Below are 26,620 nucleotides of genomic sequence, written 5' to 3'. Positions count from 1 at the left end.
TAGAAAGATGCTTTTTGCATTATGTCATGCCTTGTTCAAAGTTTATTCAAGGCCGTGCTTTGGTTAGTGCACTGTAACCTTGCATTTCAACTTTGGAATTAGGAACACACAGGGATATGCTGTTTGATGTGAGGCCTTTGAGGCTCAGCTCTGTCTGCCTGATGGAAGTTATGGGCTTCTGTAGACGGGTAGATTAATTACCTCCAGAACCACCAACTGTTCACACTGCTGACACATGCTGATTGGCTAGAGGCTAATTAAACCTATACTATACTAAGCGGGACATGCATTTCATTCTTCAGTGAAAATAAATAATTAATTATCTGTAGTGACTATTTAATGTGTTAAGTGTGTAGTATGTAAATAATAGCTATTTTTTTGTAATTGTTTTATTCAACCTGTATTCATCACTCATTGTCATTCATTTAAGGTTCTCTTTCTCACGGGTCTATTTTCTTCTGTTATTTCTGGTGTGATTGGAACAACAAGATCACATGAGCATCAGAAGGAAACATATCCCACAAGGCTAACTTTATGTATAACCATTACTGACATATACTCTCCTCGCCTCCTTCTCAAAACCCTTTGGACTAGAAGGTCAGAGGGGAGGGACCATGTACCTTCTCTTCCAATACTGTTGAGAAGTGTCACGGTTTCGGCCGAGGCTGCTCCTCCTCCTGGTTCGGGCAGGCTTCGGCGTTCGCCGTCCCCGGAGTATTAGCTGCCACCGCTCTATGTTTCTGTGTTTGATTGCTTTTGTCTGTCTGACACACCTGTGTCTGTTTGAGTATTGATTACGTGTCTTATAAGTTCCTTGTTTTGCTCTATGGTAATTGTGTGTTGTTATTTTCCGTTGCCTCTTTGTATTTGATACGTGTTTGTTTTCCGTATCATTTTTCTATGTTTGGTGTTTTACGCGTGTGCGTAATTTTCCCTCGCCTCTTCGTGTTATCGAGGTCGGGGTTTATACTATTGCATTTGAGACTATTAAAAGTCTTGTTGGACTAAACCTCTGCCTCCTGCGCTTGACTCCTCCACCACATCCACGACGGTTTATGACAGAACAACACACCATTATGGAGTCAGCAGGATCAGCGGCGGCACCCGAATCCCTGCTGGACCGGATCAATTTCCAGGACGCCATGATCCAGCGACTCGGGACCGCCATGGACGAGGTGTCCAACGCCCTGCGCCGATTGGTGAACTCTGAGGTGGCCAAGGACCCTTACAACATCACCTCACCAACGGCCAGTCCTCCTCTCTCAGTACCGGAACCCAGTGGCATTCGGCTCTCACTCCCGAGGGCATATGACGGTTCTGCAGCCGGGTGTCAGGGATTCCTCCTGCAGGTAGAACTGTACCTTGCCACTATACACCCGGCGCCCTCGGGATACGAGAGCGTCTCCGCCCTCATCTCCTGTCTCTCCGGCAAGGCGTTGGAATGGGCCAACGCCAAATGGAGGGGAATAGACGCCGCTACCATCACCTACGCGGAGTTCTCCCGCCGCTTCAGGGCTGTCTTCGATCATCCCCCTGAGGGGAAAGCGGCGGGAGAGCGTCTATTCCACCTCCGACAGGGGAAGAGGAGCGCACAGGAGTTCGCACTGGAGTTCCGGACACTAGCGGCGGATGCGGGGTGGAATGAGAGGGCCCTCATCGACCAGTACCGATGTAGTCTACGAGAGGACGTTCGTAGGGAGCTGGCCTGCAGGGACACCAACCTGTCGTTTGACCAGTTGGTGGACATTTCCATCCGTCTGGATACCTTGCTGGCTACCCGCGGACGTCCCGAGTGGGGGTCGTCCAGTCCACCCTCCAGCACCCCCGAGCCGATTCCCATGGAGCTGGGGGGTGCTGGCGCTAGAGAGAGGAGGAGAGGGAACCCGAGGGGGGCCATCCCCTGCACCACCTGCGGTCGTGGAGGACACACTGCGGCCAGGTGCTGGGGAGGGTCCCCTGGGAGAGGTGACAACAGGCCACGCACTGGGGAGTCATTTCAGGTGAGTAGGCGCCCCACTCACCCAGAGCTCTCTGTTGGTCACATGAGTATTCCTGTGAGGTTTCCACAGGTGGCACCTCATTCCCAGCATAAGGCGCTAGTAGATTCAGGCGCAGCTGGGAACTTTATTGATTGGGCATTTTGTAGTAGGTTAAGGATTCCCCTTCGGCCGGTAGACAATCCATTTCCTGTCCACGCATTAGACAGCCGGCCATTGGGGTCGGGCCTGATCAGGGAGGTCACAGCACCACTGACTATGACGACGCAGGGGGGTCATGAGGAAATCATTCAGTTCTATCTGATTGACTCTCCTGCGTACCCAGTGGTGTTGGGCCTTCCCTGGTTAAGCACCCATGATCCTACCATAGCGTGGCAACAGAGGGCTCTTATGGAGTGGTCTGCCCAGTGTGTAGGGAGATGTCTAGGTGTTTCCATAGGGGCGACCTCGGTAGAGAGTCCGAACCAAGTGCCCGCACAGCGCATTCCCCCCGAGTATGAGGATTTAGCACTCGTGTTTAGCAAATCGAGGGCAGCACGGCTACCTCCTCATAGACAGGGGGACTGTGCGATAAATCTCCAGACCGGAGCGGCTCTTCCCCGGAGTCATGTGTATCCCCTGTCTCAAGAGGAAACTGCGGCTATAGAGACATACATAGCCGAGTCCTTGGCACAGGGATACATACGGTTCTCTACTTCCCCAGTCTCCTCGAGTTTCTTCTTTGTGAAGAAGAAGGACGGGGGATTGCGCCCGTGTATTGATTATCGTAGTCTCAATCAGATCACAGTTAAATACAGCTACCCACTTCCACTGATTGCGACGATGACGGAGTCATTACGCGGAGCGCGGTTCTTCACAAAGTTGGATCTCAGGAGCGCGTACAATCTGGTGCGCATTAGGGAGGGGGATGAATGGAAGACAGCATTTAGCACCACCTCGGGTCATTACGAGTATCTCGTCATGCCATACGGTTTAATGAATGCTCCTTCAGTCTTCCAATCCTTTGTTGACGAGATTTTCCGGGACATGCATGGGCAGGGAGTAGTAGTTTACATTGACGACATCCTAGTGTACTCTGCTACTCGAGCCGAGCATGTAGCCCAGGTACGCCGAGTGTTGAGACGACTGTTGGAGCATGACTTGTATGTCAAGGCAGAGAAATGCCTGTTTTTCCAGGAGTCCGTCTCCTTTTTGGGTTATCGATTGTCCGCGTCTGGTGTGGAGATAGAGGTAGACCGGGTATCGGCCGTGCGTAATTGGCAAACTCCAACCACTGTAAAAGAGGTGCAGCAATTCTTGGGTTTTGCTAATTACTACCGGAGGTTTATTCTGGGTTTTGGACAGGTTGCAGCTCCCATTACGTCCCTGCTAAAGGGGGGTCCGGTTCGCTTGCAGTGGTCGGCTGAGGCGGACAGGGCATTTGTCAAACTTAAGAACCTGTTCACCTCGGCTCCTGTGCTGGCGCATCCGGATCCCTCTTTACCATTCCAGGTTGAGGTAGACGCGTCCGAGACTGGTATTGGGGCAGTTCTATCACAACGGTCCGGCACGCCACCTAAACTCCGCCCCTGTGCGTTCTACTCCAAGAAGCTCAGCTCGGCGGAGAGTAACTATGATGTCGGGGACAGGGAGCTGTTAGCCGTAGTCCAGGCCCTAAAGGTGTGGAGGCATTGGCTTGAGGGGGCTCAACACCCTTTCCTCATTCTGACGGATCACCGTAACCTGGAGTACATCCGGGCAGCTAGGAGATTGAACCCTCGTCAGGCTAGGTGGAACATGTTCCTAACCCGGTTCGTTTTTAAGATCACATACATCCCTGGGTGCCAGAATGGTAAGGCAGACGCCCTGTCCCGGCGGTATGACACAGAGGAGAGGTCCAACGAGCCTACTTCCATACTGCCGGAGTCCTGTTTGGTGGCTCCGGTGGTGTGGGAGGTCGATTCAGAAATCGAGCGGGCACTGCGTACCGACCCTACTCCCCCCGAGTGTCCTGTGGGGCGGACGTACGTTCCGCTCGAGATTCGTGATCGACTTATTTATTGGGCTCATACATCACCCTCCTCTGGACATCCCGGTATTGGCCGGACAGTGCACTGCCTTAGCGTGAAATACTGGTGGCCAACGTTAGCCAGGGATGTGAGGGTTTATGTCTCCTCCTGCTCGGTATGTGCCCAGTGTAAGGCGCCTAGACATTTGCCCAGGGGTAAGCTACATCCCCTGCCCGTTCCACAACGACCATGGTCCCACCTATCGGTGGATTTCGTAACCGACCTTGCCCCCTCCCAGGGGAATACCACCATTTTGGTCGTTGTGGATCGGTTTTCTAAGGCCTGTCGTCTCCTTCCCATGCCGGGTCTCCCTACTGCCCTACAAACCGCTGAGGCCCTATTCACCCATGTTTTCCGGCACTATGGGGTCCCCGAGGATATTGTGTCTGACCGAGGTCCCCAGTTCACTTCCAGAGTTTGGGGAGCGTTCATGGAACGGTTGGGGGTCTCGGTAAGACTTACCTCGGGGTACCACCCAGAGAGTAATGGGCAGGTGGAACGTGTCAACCAGGATGTGGGTAGGTTTTTGAGGTCCTATTGCCGGGACCGGCCGGAGGAGTGGTCGAGGTTCATCCCCTGGGCAGAGATGGCCCAGAACTCTCTCCGCCACTCCTCCACCAACTTAACTTTTAGGTTATCAGCCGGTCCTGGCACCGTGGCACGAGAGCCAGATCGAGGCCCCTGCGGTGGACGAGTGGATTCGGCGCTCGGAGGAGAGGTGGGACGCTGCCCATGTCCATCTGCAGCGTGCCATCCGTCAACAAAAGGCGAGCGCCGATCGCCACCGCAGTGAGGGACCGGTGTACGCACCGGGAGATCGAGTCTGGCTCTCGACTCGAAACCTGCCCCTCCGCCTGCCCTGCCGGAAGCTGGGTCGGCGGTTTGTGGGGCCCTTCAAAGTCCTGAGAAGATTGAACGAGGTGTGTTACAGGTTACACCTGCCAATTGAGTATAAAAATATTAACCCCTCGTTCCATGTGTCTCTTCTCAGGCCGGTGGTAGCTGGCCCACTCCAAGAAGATGAGATAGGAGAGACCCCTCCGCCCCCTTTGGACATCGAGGGGGTCCCGGCGTACAGGGTCCGGACCATCCTGGACTCGAGGCGCCGGAGGAGTGGTCTCCAGTATCTCGTGGAGTGGGAGGGGTACGGTCCGGAGGAACGGTGCTGGGTGCCCAGGGGGGACATACTCGATCCATCCCTCCTGACTGAGTTTCACCATGGGCATCCCACGCGCCCGGGTCCGCGTCCTCCTGGCCGTCCCCGAGGCCGGGGTCGGCGCGCGGCTGGTGCCGCGCGTCAAGGGGGGGGGTACTGTCACGGTTTCGGCCGAGGCTGCTCCTCCTCCTGGTTCGGGCAGGCTTCGGCGTTCGCCGTCCCCGGAGTATTAGCTGCCACCGCTCTATGTTTCTGTGTTTGATTGCTTTTGTCTGTCTGTCACACCTGTGTCTGTTTGAGTATTGATTATGTGTCTTATAAGTTCCTTGTTTTGCTCTATGGTAATTGTGTGTTGTTATTTTCCGTTGCCTCTTTGTATTTGATACGTGTTTGTTTTCCGTATCATTTTTCTATGTTTGGTGTTTTACGCGTGTGCGTAATTTTCCCTCGCCTCTTCGTGTTATCGAGGTCGGGGTTTATACTATTGCATTTGAGACTATTAAAAGTCTTGTTGGACTAAACCTCTGCTTCCTGCGCTTGACTCCTCCACCACATCCACGACGGTTTATGACAAGAAGGAGGCGAGGAGAGAGGATGTAAGGAATCAGGGACAGACAAGTTGAGATAGAGCCATGATTAGGGCTGTTATTGTCACCGTATTACCACCACACCGGTGGTCACGAGTCATGAGCGCAGTCACATTCCACGTGACCGTTTAGTAACGGTAACTAGGCTTCTCCAAAACTGCGCTCTGATGCCGCTGATGGTCATTAGTAGCCTACCAAACTTGCTAACTGCCAGTCGCTAATGGCCTGGTACTCAGCGCTCTATTGTCCCGCTAATCACTCTAAAGTCAATGCAAAAGAAATTCAAACACTTAATGACAGCCCATGAGCTTTTTTTTTTTTGTCATTTAGCAGACGCTCTTATCCAGAACAATTTACAGTAGCAATTAGGGTTAAGTGCCTTGCTAAAGGGCACATCAACAGATTTTTCACCTAGTCGGCTCAGGGATTAGAACCAGCAACCTTTCAATTACTGGCACAACGCTCTTAACCACTAAACTACCTGCCGCCCACTAAGCTACCTGCAACATTTCTATAGGCTATGCAATTGTGTGAGAAAACAGAGTTTTTATGGCCTTTTTAAAGAGGAGGATCCCATCAGCTTCCTATAGGCTAGGTGTCAGTGGTACTGATGTCGATGTGGTGGTGGAGTCAGGCGCAGGACACAGAAGCTTAATCCAAACAGACTTTACTAGTCAGGAAAAGGACAAAATACAAAACAAAGAGCCTCAAACGACGGAGGCGAGTGATACGCAGACCGTGCGTAAAACACTAAATACAAGAGATGCGCAAACAGTGCGAAACTACTCTTGAACACGAGAATGCAAAAAACCAACAAACCCCAACAGACAGGCGTACAATTACACACAACTAACTACAAACAAAACGAGAAACTTATAGGGGACATAATGAACACTAAATGGAAACAGGTGTACAAGGAAGACAAAACCAAACAAACATCGATAACATTCAACGGTGGCAGCTAGTACTCCGGGGATGACGAACGCCAAAGCCTGCCCGAGCAAGGAGGAGGAGCAGCCTCGGCCGAATCCGTGACACTAGGCCTACTATCATAGCCACGGAAAGTAGGGGTGCTGAGGGTGCTGCAGCACCCCCTGAAAAATAATCAAAATATATTAATAAAACAAAACAAACAAAACAATAAAAATATTTTTCTCACAGAAGTAGTGCACTGTGCTAGTCCTGTATTAGCAAGATTTTTGTTGACTTCATCCACATTTAGTTGATATAAAGTTACAGCCTGAATTTAAAATTGATTAAATTGAGATGTTGTGTCACTGGCCTACACACAATAGAACATTTTACAATTTCATTAAAAATGAAAAGCTAAAGTGTCTTGAGTCAATAAGTATTCAACCCCTTTGTTATGTCTAGCCTCAAGAAGTTCAGGAGTGAAAATCTGTTTAACAAGTCACATAATAGGTTGCACAGACTCACTCTGTGTGCATTAATAGTGGTTAACATTATTTTTGAATGACTACCTCATCTCTGTACCCCATACATACAATTATCTGTGAAGTCTTAAGTCTCTCAGTCAAGCAGTGAATTTCAAATACAGATTCCACCACAAAGATCAGGGAGGTTTTCCAATACCTCGCAAAGAAGGGCACCTATTGGTAGATGGGTAAACATTTTAAAAAGCAGACATTGTGCATGGTGAAGTTATTACACTTTGGATGGTGTATCAATACACTCAGTTACTAAAAAGATACAGGCATCCTTCCTAACTCAGTTGCCGGAGAGGAAGGAAACTGCTCAGGGATTTCACCATGAGGCCAATGGTGACTTTAATACAGTTACAGAGTTTAATGGCTGTGATAGGAGAAAACTGAGGATGGATCAACAACATTGTAGTTACTCCACAATACCAACCTAAATAACAGAGTGAAAAGAAGGAAGCCTGTACAGAATAAAAAATATTCCAAAACATGCATCCTGTTTGCAAGAAATGTTGCAAAATAAATGTTGCAAAATCCAACACAACACATTACTGAGTACCACTCTTCATATTTTCAAGTATGCTGGTGGCTGCATCATGTTATGGGTATGCTTCTCTTCGACAAGGACTATGGAATCTTTTGGGATAAAAATATATGGAATAGAGCTAAGCACAGGCAAAATCCTAGAGGAAAACCTGGTTCAGTCTGCTTTCCAACAGACAGTGGTAGACAAATTCCCCTTGCAGCAGGACAATAACCTAAAACACAAGGCCAATTATTCACTGTTGCTTACCAAGACAACATTGAATATTCCTGAATGGCCTAGTTACAGTTTTGACTTAAATCGGCTTGAAAATCTATGGCAAGACTTAAAAAATGTTGTCTAGCAATGATCAACAAACAACTTGACCAAGCTTGAAGAGTTTTAACAATAATAAATATTGTACAATCCAGGTTTGCAAAGTTCTTAGATACTTACCCAGAAAGACTCACAGTGGTAATTGATTCCAAAATTAAACATCTTAACAGGTATTGACTTATGTCAATTAGATATTTCTGTATTTCATTTTCAACACATTTCACACAAAAAATGTAACATATTTTCACTTTGTCATTATGGGGTGTTGTGTCTAGATGGGTGAGCTTAGTGGTTAAGAGCATTGTGCCAGTAACCGAAAGGTCGCTGGTTCTAATCCCCGAGCCGACTAGGTGAAAAATCTGTCGATGTGCCCTTGAGCAAGGCACTTAACCCTAATTGCTCCTGTAAGTCGCTCTGGATAAGAGCGTCTGCTAAATGACGAAAAAAAAAAAAAAAAACTCTAAATGAAGCATATAGGAGGACCTGTTTCTTTGTTAACCGCTCAACACAGATTAGCCACATGTACACACTCCCTCAGAAATCATTTGGGGAAAATATCCTTTATATTTTATGTTCAATTGTGTTCTTCATATTTTAAAATAATATAAAATAATACCACGGAATGCTAAGCAAATCTTGTCTGCTAAATGAACTAGTGTAGCCCACAGTCATATGGCATAGCCAGATCAGGGCGTAACATAAGGACAACTCAGAATATGCTATTCTGTTCTTCTGAAATAGGCTACATTTACTTCATATAATGTTTCTTTAGACCTGTGTAAATTAAATAATGAATTTATTGTGATGGTGTAGGCTATATTAAATTGATTTATTAGACTTTGAATATGTAGATGTTCCAAGGGTCTGCATCAGTAGGCTATGCGTGGAAGCCAGGAGATGCTAAACGTGTTTATGTTAATTACGGTCAATTACAGTGAGAACGGCAGTTATTTGCATGACAATCATGGGCTGACAAAATTTCATGACCACCACAGCCCTAGCCAAGACGTTTGACCACCCATTTGGCTCTGTTTCATGGAGATGGGGGGTTTCCCTCTATGGGATGTGCAACCAGTGACAGAGGCGTGAAACTGAGAGGCTGAGGAAGCTTTTACAAAATGTCACAAGAAAAATACAGTACATCAGACATTGTAATAACAAAAAAAGTATTCCTCCCCTCAAAGAAGTTACTGTTTACATCCTCCGCCATCTACATCAGATTCAGAACACTGCCTCTGCCCAGACTCCTAACTTGATTGCTATCCTATTACACTGAAAAGTACCCAGGCATGATCCTTATGGGAATGGGTGAAATTGGAGTGCTTCAACCCAACCCACATGGCTTTATGGCTGTGAAGCATTCATCTGTGTCATTCCTCAGTTCAGTAATTTTTTACAAAATATCAGAAGAAAAACACAGTACATCAGACATTGTAATAATAAAAAGAGGAGTTACTGTTTACGTCCTCTACATCAAATTCAGAATCTTGCCTCTGCCCAGACTCCTAACTTGATTGCTATCCTATTACACTGAAAAGTACCAAAGCATGATCCTTATGGGAATGGCTGAAAATGGAGTGCTTTAACCCAACCCACACGGCTCTATGGCTGTGAAGCTATTCAGCTGTATCATTCCTCAGTTAATCATTTTATTTTTAGAGAAGGAGAAAGAAGGAAAAGTAGTTGTACGACTTGAAATATAGATAACAACTGATGTTTTTACAGGGTTGGGGAGTAACTAGGCTGCAAATCTCGGTACATTTTGCTGCTAACTAACCAACCCCCATTAACTGGTTAATAAATGGTTAAATTCGTTTTTAAACAGTACAATTACATGACCAACATAAAAACATGCGACAATAGCAAGCCCTTTGTGTCATATTATTGAACATGCAACTACTGTCATGAAGCAGACAATGTTATACACCTTTTATAAACATTTGTCAAAAATTTCAAAAAGACACACCTGATGTGAGCCATTTCATATAACATAGATGAACATCTACGTTAGAAACGTAGGGACAGATCGAAATTTACTGGGGTGGAGGGTTGTCAAAAATGGAAAATAAATCTTTGGGGAGGGTTGTGTGGTTTTTTATTGGGCACAGGGGAGGGTAGTGCGTTTTTTCCCTGGTTTACATTCACACTTTTGAAGGTTTTACTAGATAATTTCATCCATCCTAGCCACATTTCCTAATCTGCTTGCATGCGCCTCCCCTATATCAAGGTATTTTGGTCCTTCCCTTAGGCACTACACGTTTCCTTTTACTAACTTTTACTATACCACAGGTCAATATAGTCTACCAGTCTGTCTATCCTGCACTCTATCCACCATTCATAGTGATAATAGTAGTAGGTGGATAATTTGTCTAAATCTGCAATAGGCTAACTAGCAATCATACCACAAATAAAAGCATTCAAAACTTCATAAATTCTCAATATTAATCCACAATTATTTTTCTTTAATGCCAGTTTGGTTATTGTAACCAAAATATGTTTTTCCTTGACTTCCACTAGAGAGATCTAACAGCTACTGGTAACTACAGTGCCTGGTCACTACAGATATTGAAATATTTTTCATTTCACTGAAGAATGAAATGCATGCCCCAATCAGTATAGTATTTGTATTTGTATTTATTAGGGATCCCCATTAGCTGCTGCACTCTTCCTGGGGTCCAAACATATTAAAACACTTACATTACATATAAAACAAAATATAAAACAGTACATCATATAAGATTATTACACCACTACGTGTCTACAATACAAAATGTTTAACACCACCATAGAACAATATCACAATGTATGAATATGCATGTGTCTGTACCTTTGTGTGTTTCTCTTCACAGTCGCCGTTGTTCCATAAGGTGTATTCTTACCTGTTTTTAAAATCTGATTCTACTGCTTGCATAAGTTACCTAATGTGGAATAGAATTCCATTTTAGTCACGCCTCTATGTAGTACTGTGCGCCTCTTATAGTCTGGTCTGGACTTGGGGACTGTGAAGAGACCTCTGGTGGCATGTCTTGTGGGGTATGCATGGGTGTCCGAGCTGTGTGCTAGTATTTTAAAGAGACATTCAGCTTGTCAACACCTCTTACAAAAACAACTAGTGATGAAGTCAATCTCTCTTCCAATTTGAGCCATTTGAGATTGATATGCATGTCATTAATGTTAGCTCTCCATGTACTTTTAAGGGCCAGCCGTGCTGCCCTGTTCTGAGCCAACTGCAATTTTCCTAAGTCCCTCTTTGTGGCACCTGACCACACGACTGAACAGTAGTCTAGGTGCAACAAAACTAGAGCCTGCCTTGTTGATCGTGTAGTTAAGAAGGCTGAGCTGCACTTTATTTTGGACAGACTTCTCCCCATCTTAGCTACTGTTGTATCAATATGTTTTGACCATGACAGATTGCAATCCAGGGTTATCCAAGCAGTTTAGTCACCTCAACTTGCTCAATTTCCACATTATTCATTACGAGATGTAGTTGAGGTTTAGGGTTTAGTGAATGATTTGTCACAAAAACAATGCTTTTAGTTTAGGAATATTTAGAACTAACTTATTACTTCCAACCCATTCCGAAACTAACTGCAGCTCTTTGTTGAGTGTTACAGTAATTTCAGTTGCTGTAGTAGCAGACGTGTATAGTGTTGAGTCATCCGCATACATAGACACACTTAAAGCCAGTGGCATGTCGTTAGTAAAGATTGAAAAAAGTAAGGGGCCTAAACAGCTACCCTGGGGAATTCCTGATTCTACCTTGATTATGTTTAAGAGGCTTCTATTAAAGAACACCCTCTGTGTTCTGTTAGACAAGTAACTATTTATCCACATTATAGCAGGGGGTGTAAAGCCAAACACCTCAGTTTATCCAGCCGCAGACTGTGATCGATAATGTCAAAAGCTGCACTGAAGTTTAACAAGACAGCCCCCACAATAATTGTATCATCAATTTCTCTCAGCCAATCATCAGTCATTAGTGTAAGTGCTGTGCTTGTTGAAGGTCCTTCCCTATAAGCGTGCTGAAAGTCTGTTGTCAATTTGTTTACTGTGAAAAAACACAATTTTCCCAGAAGTTTACTAAGGGTTGGTAACAGGCTGATTGGTCGGCTATTTGAGCCAGTAAAGTGGGCTTTACTATTCTTGGATAGCGAAATGACTTTAGCTTCCCTCCAGGCCTGAGGGCACACAGATTCTAGTATGCTTAAATTGGAGATGTGGCAATTAGTAGTGGCAATATGATCCGCTATTATCCTCAGTAAATTTCCATACAGATTGTCAGACACCGGTGGCTTGTCATTGTTGACAGACAACAATCATTTTTTCACCTCTTCCACACTGACTTTACGGAATTCAAAAGTACAGTTCTTGTCTTTCATAATTTGGACAGATATAGAGTACCAGTCAAATGTGTGGGGGTGCTTTGCTGGTGAAACTGTCCGTGATTTATTTGGAATTCAAGTCACACTTAACCAGCATGGCTACCACAGCATTCTGCAGCGATACTCCATCCCATCTGGTTTGGGCTTAGTGGGACTATCATTTGTTTTTCAACAGGACCTCCAGGATGTGTAAGGGCTATTTTACCAAGAAGGAGAGTGATGGAGTGCTGCATCAGATGACCTGGCCTCCATAATCACCCGACCTCTAACCAATTGAGATGGTTTGGGATGAGTTGGACCTCAGAGTGAAGGAAAAGCAGCCAACAAGTGCTCAGCATATGTGGGAACTCCTTCAAGACTGTTGGAAAAGCATTCCAGGTGAGGATGGATGAAAGAATGCCAAGAGTGTGCAAAGCTGTCATCAAGGCAAAGGGTGGCTACTTTGAAGAATCTAAAATCTAAAATACAATTAGATTTTTTTAGCACTTTTTTGGTTACTACATATGTTCCATATGTTTCATGGGTTTTGATGTCTTCACTACTATTCTACAATGTACAAAATAGTAAAAATTAAGAAAAATCTTTGAATGAGTAGGTGTGTCCAAACTTTTGACTGGTACTGTATACATACAGGAGAGTTGTTGTTCCTGCTGAAGAAACAAAGCCCCTACACAATGACAAGGCAGTCCACGAGAGAAGCTGTGGTGGAGGAGGGGCCGAGCCGAGGTTTCTAATGTCACAGTGAATACTGCTAGGGTCTCTGTTCATTAGATGGTTGGAGAATGTGCCTCTTCTTTGCAAATGGTTAGAACAATGGAGAATGTGCAGACTGGAATTCTTCCCACACCCAGTGCATGTCTGAGATTCTTCTGGCATCCGCTCTCAGCCTGTCCGGCGATTTCATTAAAATAGCACAATAAATATACCTCATGAATAGACAATAGCACAAACAATTTTTTTTTGAATAATTTAAAACAAATATTTCAAGAACAACAAAAAAATGGTTTTCCTTACATCACGATACTTCTTCCTGATCCGCCTTCCTGGTTTGGAGTGTTAGAACCCAGACGTCCCAGGTTCATCTTCCTCAACCTTGTCATCAGACATTATAACAGTATTATTACATAGCAAAAAGTGGCTGATGTGATAGGTTAATCACGCAACAATGGTGGACTTTTACATAGTCACATACCTGTGGGGGTGCCTGGAACTGGTGATTGGCCATGATTGAATTCCTGAGATATCGTCCAGAACAAAATATCATATGAAATTGAGCCAAATCAATATATGATCATCTAATGCAAATGCATTTTTTTCACAATACAAAATTCAGTTCATGATATCACAGTGGATGATATTACCAAGGAAACTGTCCGTATTTCCTCCAGTACCATACGAGTGCAGCCGCAGTAACAATCAGACATAGAATGACAATGAGTAGAACCCAACAGGCAGCAGAGGTCTCTGTGAGGAGAGAGGGGATACAGTTAATATAGGAAACAGTCTGTATTTACAATTACATATAATTGTGTTGACCTAACAAGCATCATGGCTCTGATGAAAACACTTTCCTGCAGAAAGCAAAGAGATAAAACTAAGTAATAAAACATGTACATATGCAGTAAGAGATAAGTGTGTATCATTACCATTTTAGTTAGTTGTTATACAGTACCTTCCTGTAGAAAGAGGAATGAGGCCATAAGTCTGAAACTAACACATGCAGTGAAAGATAAGTGAGCATCTGGCTCAACTTTGTTATCCATGCTACATCACATTTCTCATAACCTCATATATGTGTTTTATGTGTATGCCAGGAATGCCTGTATTGTTGCCAGACACATTTCCCTATGGAACAATAAAGTATTCAATAAATCAATCAATCATATAACAATTATAAGCAACCAGTTAAGCAACCAGCATGAATAGTGTGTGTGTGTGTGTCTCTCTCAGGTGCTTCTCACCAGAGGATGTGTGTACATAGAGGGAGCCAGTTGCTCGTCCGTAGGGGTTGGAGGCCTCACAGACATAGAGACCATTCAGCTCAGAGCTGAGACTGAGGAGGTGCAGTATGTCTCCCTCTGCTCTCACTGAAGACCCAGGCCATGGCTGGCCCACTCTGGGGGAGAGAGAAGAGAAGGGCTGAGTGTGTGTGTGTGTGTGTGTGTGTGTGTGTGTGTGTGTGTGTGTGTGTGTGTGTGTGTGTGAGAGAGAGAGATAGGCAAAAGCATGACTTGACTACCAACATTATTTATGAACATACTGAAGCGTCAAGCTAATATATGTCTCATATGTTTAAACAAGTGTACCTAACATTAGCATTTAAACTGCTTTGAACTAGTTTACATAGGAGTGAGTACCTGCTCCAGGTGTAGTTGGGTTGTGGGTTGCCGTCTGCTACACATAGTAAGACTGTGGCTTTAGAGGCCTCACTAAGGGTGATGTTCACTGACTGAGGTGGATCTATGAGAGATAGAGAGATAGAGATAGAGATAGAGAGAGAGAGAGAGAGAGAGAGAGAGAGAGAGAGAGAGAGAGAGAGACAGAGAGAGACTGTATATTTACAGTCTATAGTGTAGGACAGTAGTAGTAGAATATATTTACAGTGTCTGTCTATAGTGTAGGACAGTGGTAGTAGAATATATTTACAGTGTCTGTCTATAGTGTAGGACAGTAGTAGTATAATATATTTACAGTGTCTGTCTATAGTGTAGGACAGTAGTAGTAGAATATATTTACAGTGTCTGTCTATAGTGTAGGACAGTGTTAGTAGAATATATTTACAGTGTCTGTCTATAGTGTAGGACAGTGGTAGTAGAAGACACTTACAGTGGATGTCTATAGTGTAGGACAGTGGTAGTGGAGTATATACTTACAGTGGATGTTTATGGTATAGTTGTAGCTACTTTCTGTTGTCAGGGCAGACTGGTTGACGACACACTGGACCTGCTGCTGATTGGCTGCTCTGGTTGGCACCCCGAGCAGGTGGCTGAGTACAGTGGTGGTTCCGTTGGCGTGCTTGGTGGAGTTAGTCACCGTCCTCAACAAACTGCCGAATGTACCTGTCTTCCACTTCACTTCTGCCTGTGGCTTGGCACCAGCAGCCACGCAGGTTGCCAAGACAACCTCATTCTCCCCAATGACAGGAGGAACATCAACTGGCACACTCACTACTGGAGGAACTATGACCAGAAAACAAACAAACAGAGAACAGAAAACATGAACAAGTCACTCATTATTGTGTTTCCCATGTAGCTCAGTTGGTAGAGCATGGCGCTTGCAACGCCAGGGTTGTGGGTTTGATTCCCACGGGGGACCAGTATAAAAATGTATGCACTCACTAACTGTAAGTCGTTCTGGATAAGTGTGTCTGCTAAATAACTACAATGTAATTATAAATGTGGAACTATATGTGAAAAACAACCAAAACACACACAGCCTGTCATGTGAAACTTATCCAAATGCTCATGTTACATGACCAACAAACCCTACCATGTTTTCTATCTGGCCAATTGCAATATACATCATTAGTAGCTACACATTTACTGTATTGGAGGTTTGGGCAAATCCGGTTTTAACAGGTTTTAGCTCAGCCTGATGATCGGTACCTGCACCTGAGGTATTAGGTTTCACACATCACAAAAGCTGTTTTTCATTTTCAGCAGTTCCATTGAAAAGCCTTCACAGCCCAGTGATTATGCCGTTAAGGGATGCTGTATATATTCCAACATCTGTTCCACCATAAGGGAAACTATTGATGCCTGGGCTCTCCTGGTTACAGCTTGAGTAACAGGATACACTCTTAGAAAAAAAAGGAGCTAAATAGAACCATATAGGTTTCTTTGGGTTGTCCCCATAGTGGAATCCTTTTTGGTGCTAGGTAGAACCCTCTTCAAACCCTCAAACTGCTTCAATAGAAGGCTGCTTCCATGTACTGTCACAGACACCAGATAGGTGCAGTTTTACAGGGTCATCCATAGTAGTACAGCACCACTGGAGCAAATTAGGGTTAAGTGTCTTGCTCAAGCGCAAATCAACAGATTTTTCACCTTGTCGGCTCAGGTATTCGAACCAGTGACCTTTTCGGTTATGGCCCAATGCTCTAACCGTTAGGCTACCTGCCGCCCGAGAACCCTTATATCTTTGAAGGAATCTTCCTAGAACCCTCTATGAACGGTTCGACCAACCTTATTAGCCTTTAAAATTAAACTCTTTATGACAATGCATTACATACAGTATATATCATAAGGCCTTTATTTGAGGGCCTAGTTCTACCCTAAAAATGAAACTCCTGGTTTACAGGCCACATCAGGCCTGCAATTCACATTATGCTGGCTTGGTAAGTGATGTGTAATTGCTATTGGAATCCAGCCACTGAGGATATAAAACAATTTGAACTTTTAGTCACCCGCAACCTGCATTCAGAATGACAGCCAGGGTAGGTAAGACTGATATATTAGACTACCTAAATCATCTAAACTGGAACAACTTTCTCAGTAATGGGTGCAATAAATTCAACTAGTAACAGATTGGATTAGTTTGGGGAAATACATGTATGTTATTTATCTTTGTGTAGCATAAATATACTAATCACTGGACATGCAAAAACACAGATATTGAAACAAACTATTTTTTTAAATCTACCTCCAATAAAGCATGCTGAGAAATATGATAATGATGGGAGTGGTTTTGAGTGTTTTACTCTACACCAGAACAAATATATATACAGTAACTTCAGAAAGTATTAACAAATACAAATATATTTACTGAGCTTTCTTATATCTCCTAGATATAGGACAAACACTTCAAAACCTTATTCCTTATAATTAATTTTTTGACTGTCTTTTTTGCCATTTATGAATGTGTTATTCCATTATTATTCGTTAAAAAAGTTATAACAGACTATATATGGGCAAATACTATTCATAGAATAAAAAAGGAACGTTTTACATCTTCCTAAATCTGAGGGTGGTTTCAACCTTCCAGACATGGAATTGTATCAGCTTGCTACACAAGGCTTTTACTTGCAACATATAGTTAAATGCACTTAAGAGAAACAATGGGTACATATTGAAGACGTTCATGTTCATCCCCAGAATCTTTTTACATGTCTATTTGCAAAGGATAAAGCTAAGAACATTAACAACTTCATAGTTAAGAATACTATAACGATATGGAAGAAAATGAGATGTATTTTACAAGAACCAATATCTCTCCCTAGAAACACAACCTTATGGAACAATGCTTGGATAGCTTTTCAGAAACACAAACTTATGGAACAATCCTTCGATAACTTTTCAGAATTCATCGATAAATTGCCCCACATGGAAAACTAAAGGCATAGAAACCGTAAATGACTTGGTAATAGGAAATACATTTATTTCCATGACAGCTTTAAAAAGCAATTTTGTGTTGACCAATGTAGATATTTTCAAATACATGCAACTTAAAAGCTATATATCACAACATTTCAGTTAGAAATCTTTTGGACATCAGAGCAATTTTGAGGGAATCCTATGAGTCAGAAAAGGATATTCATATGATAGGTAAGCTTTACGAAACCTTGCAGAGAGCCTATACAACTGACAATATAAACTATTGGAAGATTTTGTCACAACTTGCTCCGAAGCTGCCTCTTCTCCTTGTTCGGGCAGGCTTTGGCGGTCGTCGTCACCGGCCTTCTAGCCACTGCCGCTCCTCATCTCATCATTCCATTGGTTTTGTCTTGCTTATTACACACACCTGGTTCATATCCCCTCATCAGTACCTGCATACAGTGGGGTAAAAAAGTATTTAGTCAGCCACCAATTGTGCAAGTTCTCCCACTTAAAAAGATGAGAGAGGCCTGTAATTTTCATCATAGATACACGTCAACTATGACAGACAAAATGAGAAAAAAAAATCCAGAAAATCACATTGTAGGATTTTTAATGAATTTATTTGCAAATTATGGTGGAAAATAAGTATTTGGTCAATAACAAAAGTTTCTCAATACTTTGTTATTTACCCTTTGTTGGCAATGACACAGGTCAAACGTTTTCTGTAAGTCTTCACAAGGTTTTCACACACTGTTGCTGGTATTTTGGCCCATTCCTCCATGCAGATCTCCTCTAGAGCAGTGATGTTTTGGGGCTGTCGCTGGGCAACACGGACTTTCAACTCACTCCAAAGATTTTCTATGGGGTTGAGATCTGGAGACTGGCTAGGCCACTCCAGGACCTTGAAATGCTTCTTACGAAGCCACGCCTTCGTTGCCCGGGCGGTGTGTTTGGGATCATTGTCATGCTGAAAGACTCAGCCACGTTTCATCTTCAATGCCCTTGCTGATGGAAGGAGGTTTTCACTCAAAATCTCACGATACATGGCCCCATTCATTCTTTCCTTTACACGGATCAGTCGTCCTGGTCCCTTTGCAGAAAAACAGCCCCAAAGCATGATGTTTCCACCCCCATGCTTCACTGTAGGTATGGTGTTCTTTGGATGCAACTCAGCATTCTTTGTCCTCCAAACACGACGAGTTGAGGTTTTACCAAAAAGTTATATTTTGGTTTCATCTGACCATATGACATTCTCCCAATCCTCTTCTGGATCATCCAAATGCACTCTAGCAAACTTCAGACGGGCCTGGACATGTACTGGCTTAAGCAGGGGGACACGTCTGGCACTGCAGGATTTGAGTCCCTGGCGGCGTAGTGTGTTACTGATGGTAGGCTTTGTTACTTTGGTCCCAGCTCTCTGCAGGTCATTCACTAGGTCCCCCCGTGTGGTTCTGGGATTTTTGCTCACCGTTCTTGTGATCATTTTGACCCCACGGGGTGAGATCTTGCGTGGAGCCCCAGATCGAGAGAGATTATCAGTGGTCTTGTATGTCTTCCATTTCCTAATAATTGCTCCCACAGTTGATTTCTTCAAACCAAGCTGCTTACCTATTGCAGATTCAGTCTTCCCAGCCTGGTGCAGGTCTACAATTTTGTTTCTGGTGTCCTTTGACAGCTCTTTGGTCTTGGCCATAGTGGAGTTTGGAGTGTGACTGTTTGAGGTTGTGGACAGGTGTATTTTATACTGATAACAAGTTCAAACAGGTGCCATTAATACAGGTAACGAGTGGAGGACAGAGGAGCCTCTTAAAGAAGAAGTTACAGGTCTGTGAGAGCCAGAAATCTTGCTTGTTTGTAGGTGACCAAATACTTATTTTCCACCATAATTTGCAAATAAATTCATTAAAAATCCTACAATGTGATTTTCTGGATTTTTTTTCTCAATTTGTCTGTCATAGTTGACGTGTACCTATGATGAAAATGACAGGCCTCTCTCATCTTTTTAAGTGGGAGAACTTGCACAATTGGTGGCTGACTAAATACTTTTTTTCCCCACTGTGGTGTTCCCTCTGCCCCCTTGTCTTTGTGTGTGATTGTTTATTGTGGAGGATAGTGAAGCTCGGTGGAGCTCCGTGTATTTTGTATCGCTGGGATATGTCCCTGTGTGCCTTGTATTTTCCAGTGCGCCTGTTTTGCGCACTGGAGTGTTTTTGACGCATTTCTGCGTAACTCTGTATTTGCGGAATAAAGCCTGTTATTCTGTGATTGACCATCCTGTGCCTGACTCCTTCAACATCACCACATCACAGATTTAAAAAGAACTGATATTGGCACAAGATGGAGGGAATGTTGGAACATAACTAACGAGATTACAGTTAACGAAAATGTACGCTTAATCCAGAATAAATTAATGTTTAGAATTTACATACAAGACACAAAATTCACAAATTCTACCGCACATCGGCAGTCATGTCTGAAGTGTCAAACTACTAATGACTCAATCATTCATGCCTTCTGGGAATGTTACACAATTCAAAAGTTATGGGCGGAGTTGGAAAGATGGATGTCAGAAGTATTGCAATGTAAATGTACTATTAATTTGTCTGTCTGTATATTTCAAGACATGACATATGAGGGTGCAATGAGATACCCGATGGGTTGGACAATACTCTTCTCATCAATAATCTTTAAACAAAACATATACTCAAAAGCTGGAGATAAGCCAATCCTCCGTCTTTCACACAATGGAAAGGTCAAATGCTTTAATATTAAAAAATTGAAAGACAGTGTGCGACGGAGAGAAACAAAATTGTGCCGTTTGAGGCCATGTGGCAGAAAGCGTTTGAGGCCATGTGGCAGAAAGCGTTTGAGGCCATGTGGCAGAAAGCGTTGCGGGCGCTGGAGATTGGGGTGGGGGCTAGTGGGTCTGGGCGGGTGTGATATAGTTGATGTTTGTATGATGTAGTCATTTGTATGTCTATGTTTTGTATTGTTTATAAAAGATAAAATAAAATCTTTAAAAAAATAAATAATAATAACCTACCAACTTTTTAGCTGTCTAGTGTTGATTATCACAAACAGTCTTTCTACACTGTCAAATGTAGAAACAGTGATACAAAGAGTGAAGAAAGAGTTCTTACCAATCACAGTCAGAGGTATCTCTGTATTGTATGCTCCACTGGGGAAAACACTGAATATACATGTGAAGGTGCCTTCATCCAACAGTCTAGCAGCTGTTATTCGAATAGATCCAAGGTTTTCTGATGGGTTCCCAATAAACTGGACTCTACCTTTCAATCCATTCAGTGCAATAAACTTAGTATCCCCATTCGGATAAATCAGCATAAAATTATGGTTCTGTGTTTCTTCCAAAGTACTTTTCTGCCATGTTATCTGTTCGAGGTCCTCGGTTGTCTCTATCAGTCTGCAGGATAAGTCCACATCCTCCCCCTGTACCACAGTCTTGCGTCCTCCAATCACCTGTGTACCTGAAGAGAAAACACAAGCCAAAAACACTGTCCAAAAGATACCTGTAGAATAGATGCTTATGAACTCTAATAAACAGAGATGTTACCTAAACACACTGATAAGACCATTATTTGTATATTTGTATTTAGCTGTGCTTATGAAATATGACATCCAATTGATGCTGAAATTTGGATATTGCAACAACAACAAAAATGTGCCAATTGCTCAATATTTGAACCAAAAACCCATTTGTGCAGCCATAGTCAGAGGAGATCGCTAAAGCACATGATCTGGGTCCAGTCTAGGCTGAAGCTGTTATTAGAATATGTTCTTAGAATAATAAGCCAAAAGCCTTGAATCTATCCCTATACTTATTCAAGAGTAAGATATTCAATACATTCCCAGATACTTGGGCATGCTCAGCATGTCTCAAAACATACTGAGTTAAAAACATAGTAAACATACTGAGTTAAAAACATAGTAAACATACTGAGTTAAACACATAGTAAACATACTGAGTTAAAAACGTAGTAAACATACTGAGTTAAACACATAGTAAACATACTGAGTTAAAAACATAGTAAACATACTGAGTTAAACACATAGTAAACATACTGAGTTAAACACATAGTAAACATACTGAGTTAAAAACATAGTAAACATACTGAGATAAACACATAGTAAACATACTGAGTTAAACACATAGTAAACATACTGAGTTAAACACATAGTAAACATACTGAGTTAAAAACATAGTAAACATACCGAGTTAAAAACATAGTAAACATACTGAGTTAAAAACATAGTAAACATACTGAGTTAAAAACATAGTAAACATACTGGGTTAAAAACATAGTAAACATACTGAGTTAAAAACATAGTAAACATACTGAGTTAAAAACATAGTAAACATACTGAGTTAAAAACATAGTAAACATACTGAGTTAAACACATAGTAAACATACTGAGTTAAACACATAGTAAACATACTGAGTTAAAAACATAGTAAACATACTGAGTTAAAAACATAGTAAACATACTGAGTTAAAAACATAGTAAACATACTGAGTTAAAAACATAGTAAACATACTGAGTTAAAAACATAGTAAACATACTGAGTTAAACACATAGTAAACATACTGAGTTAAAAACATAGTAAACATACTGAGTTAAAAACATAGTAAACATACTGAGTTAAACACATAGTAAACATACTGAGTTAAAAACATAGTAAACATACTGAGTTAAAAACATAGTAAACATACTGAGTTAAAAACATAGTAAACATACTGAGTTAAAAACATAGTAAACATACTGAGTTAAAAACATAGTAAACATACTGAGTTAAACACATATTAAACATACTGAGTTAAAAACATAGTAAACAAACTGAGTTAAAAACATAGTAAACATACTGAGTTAAAAACATAGTAAACATACTGAGTTAAACACATAGTAAACATACTGAGTTAAAAACATAGTAAACATACTGAGTTAAACACATAGTAAACATACTGAGTTAAAAACATAGTAAACATACTGAGTTAAAAACATAGTAAACATACTGAGTTAAACACATAGTAAACATACTGAGTTAAAAACATAGTAAACATACTGAGTTAAAAACATAGTAAACATACTGAGTTAAAAACATAGTAAACATACTGAGTTAAAAACATAGTAAACATACTGAGCTGTGTGTGCCTTATTGTACCCTAGAAGGACAAGGACGACAATTTAACAGTAGGATTGTGTGTTTGGTGGTTGTTATTGCCTTGCCTTGTGTCAATAAGAAAAAGAAAAAGGAAAAAAAATGCACTCGAAAGTATGACATTTTATGACATCAATTGGAAACCTACTTTCTGTGTCCCTCTGGATGATGAGTAGAATCACACAGCACAGCTTCCGTAACATGCTTTGCTCTTCTCATTGCTAAGATCACTAGGGGAAATGTAATTATAGCATTATATTACATTTTCAGATTGACGTTTTGTAATAATGAGGACCTATTCATTGTTTATGTACGACAGTTATGTAGGCTAAGTTATTTCAAATGTAAAATTATGTTGAATGCAATGCAAATTATTCAAGCACTGGTCTGCAATCATTACTCAGATAGAGACAACGCACATCTTGCAAAGTAGCCTACACCTTATAACAAAAATAAACAAACAGTCCTACATTGGTCAGTAATAATGGAATAAAACAGATTAATCTGTAAATGTAATAGGCCACTAACCTTTGATGAATGTTAGTTCCTCTGCTGAAGTAGCCAAAACATCATTATTTTGCCGTTTGTGCTGCCAGAATAATGTCCTGTTGTTCCTGCAGAAAAACGCATTTTCAATAAAGATGTCAGGCTGCTTTCCAGCCAAAAAAAAAAAAAAAAAAAAAACAGTTATTCTTCTTCGATGAGGTTTACAGCAGTTGTTATTCAATAAATGTTGCATTACCGCCACCTACTAGACTGGAGTATAACTCCTTTATACTTTTTGAAAAATAGACAAATACCCTACCATCTAACCCTACACTCACTTAAATAAAAAATAAAAACACTATCCTACTGCACTATTAAAATATATTTAGTCCTACATCAGGCCAATAGCCTGAAAGGATGGGACACTACCACTTAGAACAGCGCCGGAGAAGATGGCTGCCGTTTTACAGCCCTCTAACCAATTGTACTATTATGTGTGTTTTTCCGCGTTATTTGTAATTTATTTTGTACATAATGTTTCTGCCATCGTCTCTTATAACCAAAAAGAGTTTCTGGATATCAGGACAGCGATTACTCACCTCGTATTGGACGAAGATTTTTTCTTCAATGAGGCGGCCGCGAAGGATATCATACAGACACCCGACAAGGCCCAAATCCCCGTCATTCGCGTGAGGAAGAGACGGAGATATCGCGGACGAAGATCGGGGTGCCTTGTAAGGATCCGACGGCGAGCGAGTAAACTGCCTCTTCCATCAATCCTATTAGCCAACGTTCAATCTTTTGAAAATAAAGTGGACGATTTAAGATTACGGTTATCCTACCAACGGGACATTAAAAACTGTAATATCTTATGTTTCACGGAGTCGTGGCTGAACGACAACAATGATAACATTCAGCTAGCAGGCTATACGCTACATCAGCAGGACAGAACGGCCGACTCCGGTAAGACAAGCAGTGGCGGTCTGTGTATATTTGTAAACAACAGCTGGTGCACAAAATCAAATACTAAGGAAGTCTCGAGGTTTTGCTCGCCTGAGGTAGAGTATCTTATGATAAGCTGTAGACCACACTATTTACCAAGAGAGTTTTCATCTATATTTTTCATAGCTGTCTATTTACCACCACAAACCAATGCTGGCATTAAGATTGCACTGAATGAGTTGTACAAGGCCATTAATCAACAGGAAAACGCTCATCCAGATGCAGCGCTTCTAGTGGCCGGGGACTTTAATGCAGGGAAACTTAAATCCGTTCTACCTAATTTCTACCAGCATGTTAAATGTGCAACCAGAGGGAAAAAAACTCTAGACCACCTTTACTCCACACACAGAGACGCATACAAAGCTCTCCCTCGCCCTCCATTTGGCAAATCTGACCATAACTCTATCCTCCTGATTCCTGCTTATAAGCAAAAACTAAAGCAGGAAGCACCAGTGACTCGGTTAATAAAAAAGTGGTCAGATGACGCAGATGCTAAGCTACAGGACTGTTTTGCTAGCACAGACTGGAACATGTTCCGGGATTCTTCAGACAGCATTGAGGAGTACACCACATCAGTCACTGGCTTCATCAATAAGTGCATCGATGATGTCGTCCCCACAGTGACCGTACGTACATACCCCAACCAGAAGCCATGGATTACAGGAAACATCCGCACTGAGCTAAAGGGTAGAGCTGCCGCTTTCAAGGAACGGGACTCTAACCCGGACGCTTATAAGAAATCCCGCTATGACCTCCGACGAACCATCAAACAGGCAGAGAGTCAATACAGGTCTAAGATTGAATCATACTACACTGGCTCTGACGCTCGTCGGATGTGGCAGGGCTTGAAAACTATTACAGACTACAAAGGGAAGCACAGCCGCGAGCTGCCCAGTGACACAAGCCTACCAGACGAGCTAAACCACTTCTATGCTCGCTTCGAGGCAAGCAACACTGAAGCATGCATGAGAGCACCAGCTGTTCCGGATGACTATGTGATCACGCTCTCCGTAGCCGATGTGAGTAAGACTTTTAAGCAGGTCAACATTCACAAGGCTGCAGGGCCAGACGGATTACCAGGACGTGTACTCCGAGCATGTGCTGACCAACTGGCAAGTGTCTTCACTGACATTTTCAACATGTCCCTGACTGAGTCTGTAATACCAACATGTTTCAAGCAGACCACCATAGTCCCCGTGCCCAAGGACTCTAAGATAACCTGCCTAAATGACTACCGACCCGTAGCACTGACGTCTGTAGCCATGAAGTGCTTTGAAAGGCTGGTCATGGCTCACATCAACAGCATTATCCCAGAAACCCTAGACCCACTCCAATTTGCATACCGCCCCAACAGATCCACAGATGATGCAATCTTTATCGCACTCCACACTGCCCTTTCCCACCTGGACAAGAGGAACACCTACGTGAGAATGCTATTCATTGACTACAGCTCAGCATTCAACACCATAGTGCCCTCTAAGCTCATCACTAAGCTAAGGATCCTGGGACTAAACACCTCCCTCTGCAACTGGATCCTGGACTTCCTGATGGGCCGCCCCCAGGTGGTAAGGGTAGGTAACAACACATCTGCCACACTGATCCTCAACACGGGGGCCCCTCAGGGGTGCGTGCTCAGTCCCCTCCTGTACTCTCTGTTCACCCATGACTGCATGGCCAGGCACGACTCCAACACCATCATTAAGTTTGCCGACGACACAACAGTGGTAGGCCTGATCACCGACAATGATGAGACAGCCTATAGGGAGGAGGTCAGAGATCTGGCCGTGTGGTGCCAGGACAACAACCTCTCCCTCAACGTGACCAAGACAAAGGAGATGATTGTGGACTACAGGAAAAAAAATAGGACTGAGCACGCCCCCATTCTCATCGACGGGGCTGTAGTGGAACAGGTTGAGAGCTTCAAGTTCCTTGGTGTCCACATCACCAACGAACTATCATGGTCCAAACACACCAAGACAGTCGTGAAGAGGGCACGACAAAGCCTATTCCCCCTCAGGAGACTAAAAAGATTTGGCATGGGTCCTCAGATCCTCAAAAAATTCTACAGCTGCACCATCGAGAGCATCCTGACTGGTTGCATCACCGCCTGGTATGGCAACTGCTTGGCCTCCGACCGCAAGGCACTACAGAGGGTAGTGCGTACGGCCCA

General features: G+C 43.0%; 1 protein-coding gene across 1 annotated transcript; it reads right to left on the bottom strand.

Annotated features, from left to right (window-relative positions):
* Positions 1–10,736: 10,736 nt before the first annotated feature.
* LOC311143458 (nectin-3-like) lies at positions 10,737–23,572 on the bottom strand. The gene is made up of 10 exons (XM_084179275.1): positions 23,491–23,572; positions 23,111–23,192; positions 20,924–21,271; positions 15,342–15,647; positions 14,826–14,928; positions 14,430–14,584; positions 13,830–13,932; positions 13,661–13,703; positions 13,483–13,560; positions 10,737–13,355 (listed from the first exon to the last, which is right to left on the bottom strand). The coding sequence occupies exons 2-9, from the start codon at positions 23,163–23,165 to the stop codon at positions 13,525–13,527; spliced, it is 1,149 nt and encodes a 382-aa protein (XP_084035401.1). The 5' UTR covers positions 23,166–23,192; positions 23,491–23,572; the 3' UTR covers positions 10,737–13,355; positions 13,483–13,524.
* Positions 23,573–26,620: the final 3,048 nt, after the last annotated feature.

The sequence above is a fragment of the Coregonus lavaretus genome (assembly GCF_964263955.1).
Source record: "Coregonus lavaretus genome assembly, chromosome: 16".
Taxonomy (NCBI): Eukaryota; Metazoa; Chordata; class Actinopteri; order Salmoniformes; family Salmonidae; genus Coregonus; species Coregonus lavaretus.
This window is presented reverse-complemented; position numbering and strand designations above follow the sequence as displayed.

What these genes read in the sequence shown, in the direction of transcription:
- LOC311143458 (XM_084179275.1), bottom strand. Translation starts at nt 23,165, where the DNA reads ATGTTACGGAAGCTGTGCTGTGTGATTCTACTCATCATCCAGAGGGAC. An exon ending in CCCAACTACACCTGGAGCAG is followed by an intron (nt 14,585 to 14,825) that starts GTACTCACTCCT and finishes TCTCTCCCCCAG; the next exon opens with AGTGGGCCAGCCATGGCCTG. An exon ending in AGTTCCAGGCACCCCCACAG is followed by an intron (nt 13,561 to 13,660) that starts GTATGTGACTAT and finishes TCTGATGACAAG; the next exon opens with GTTGAGGAAGATGAACCTGG.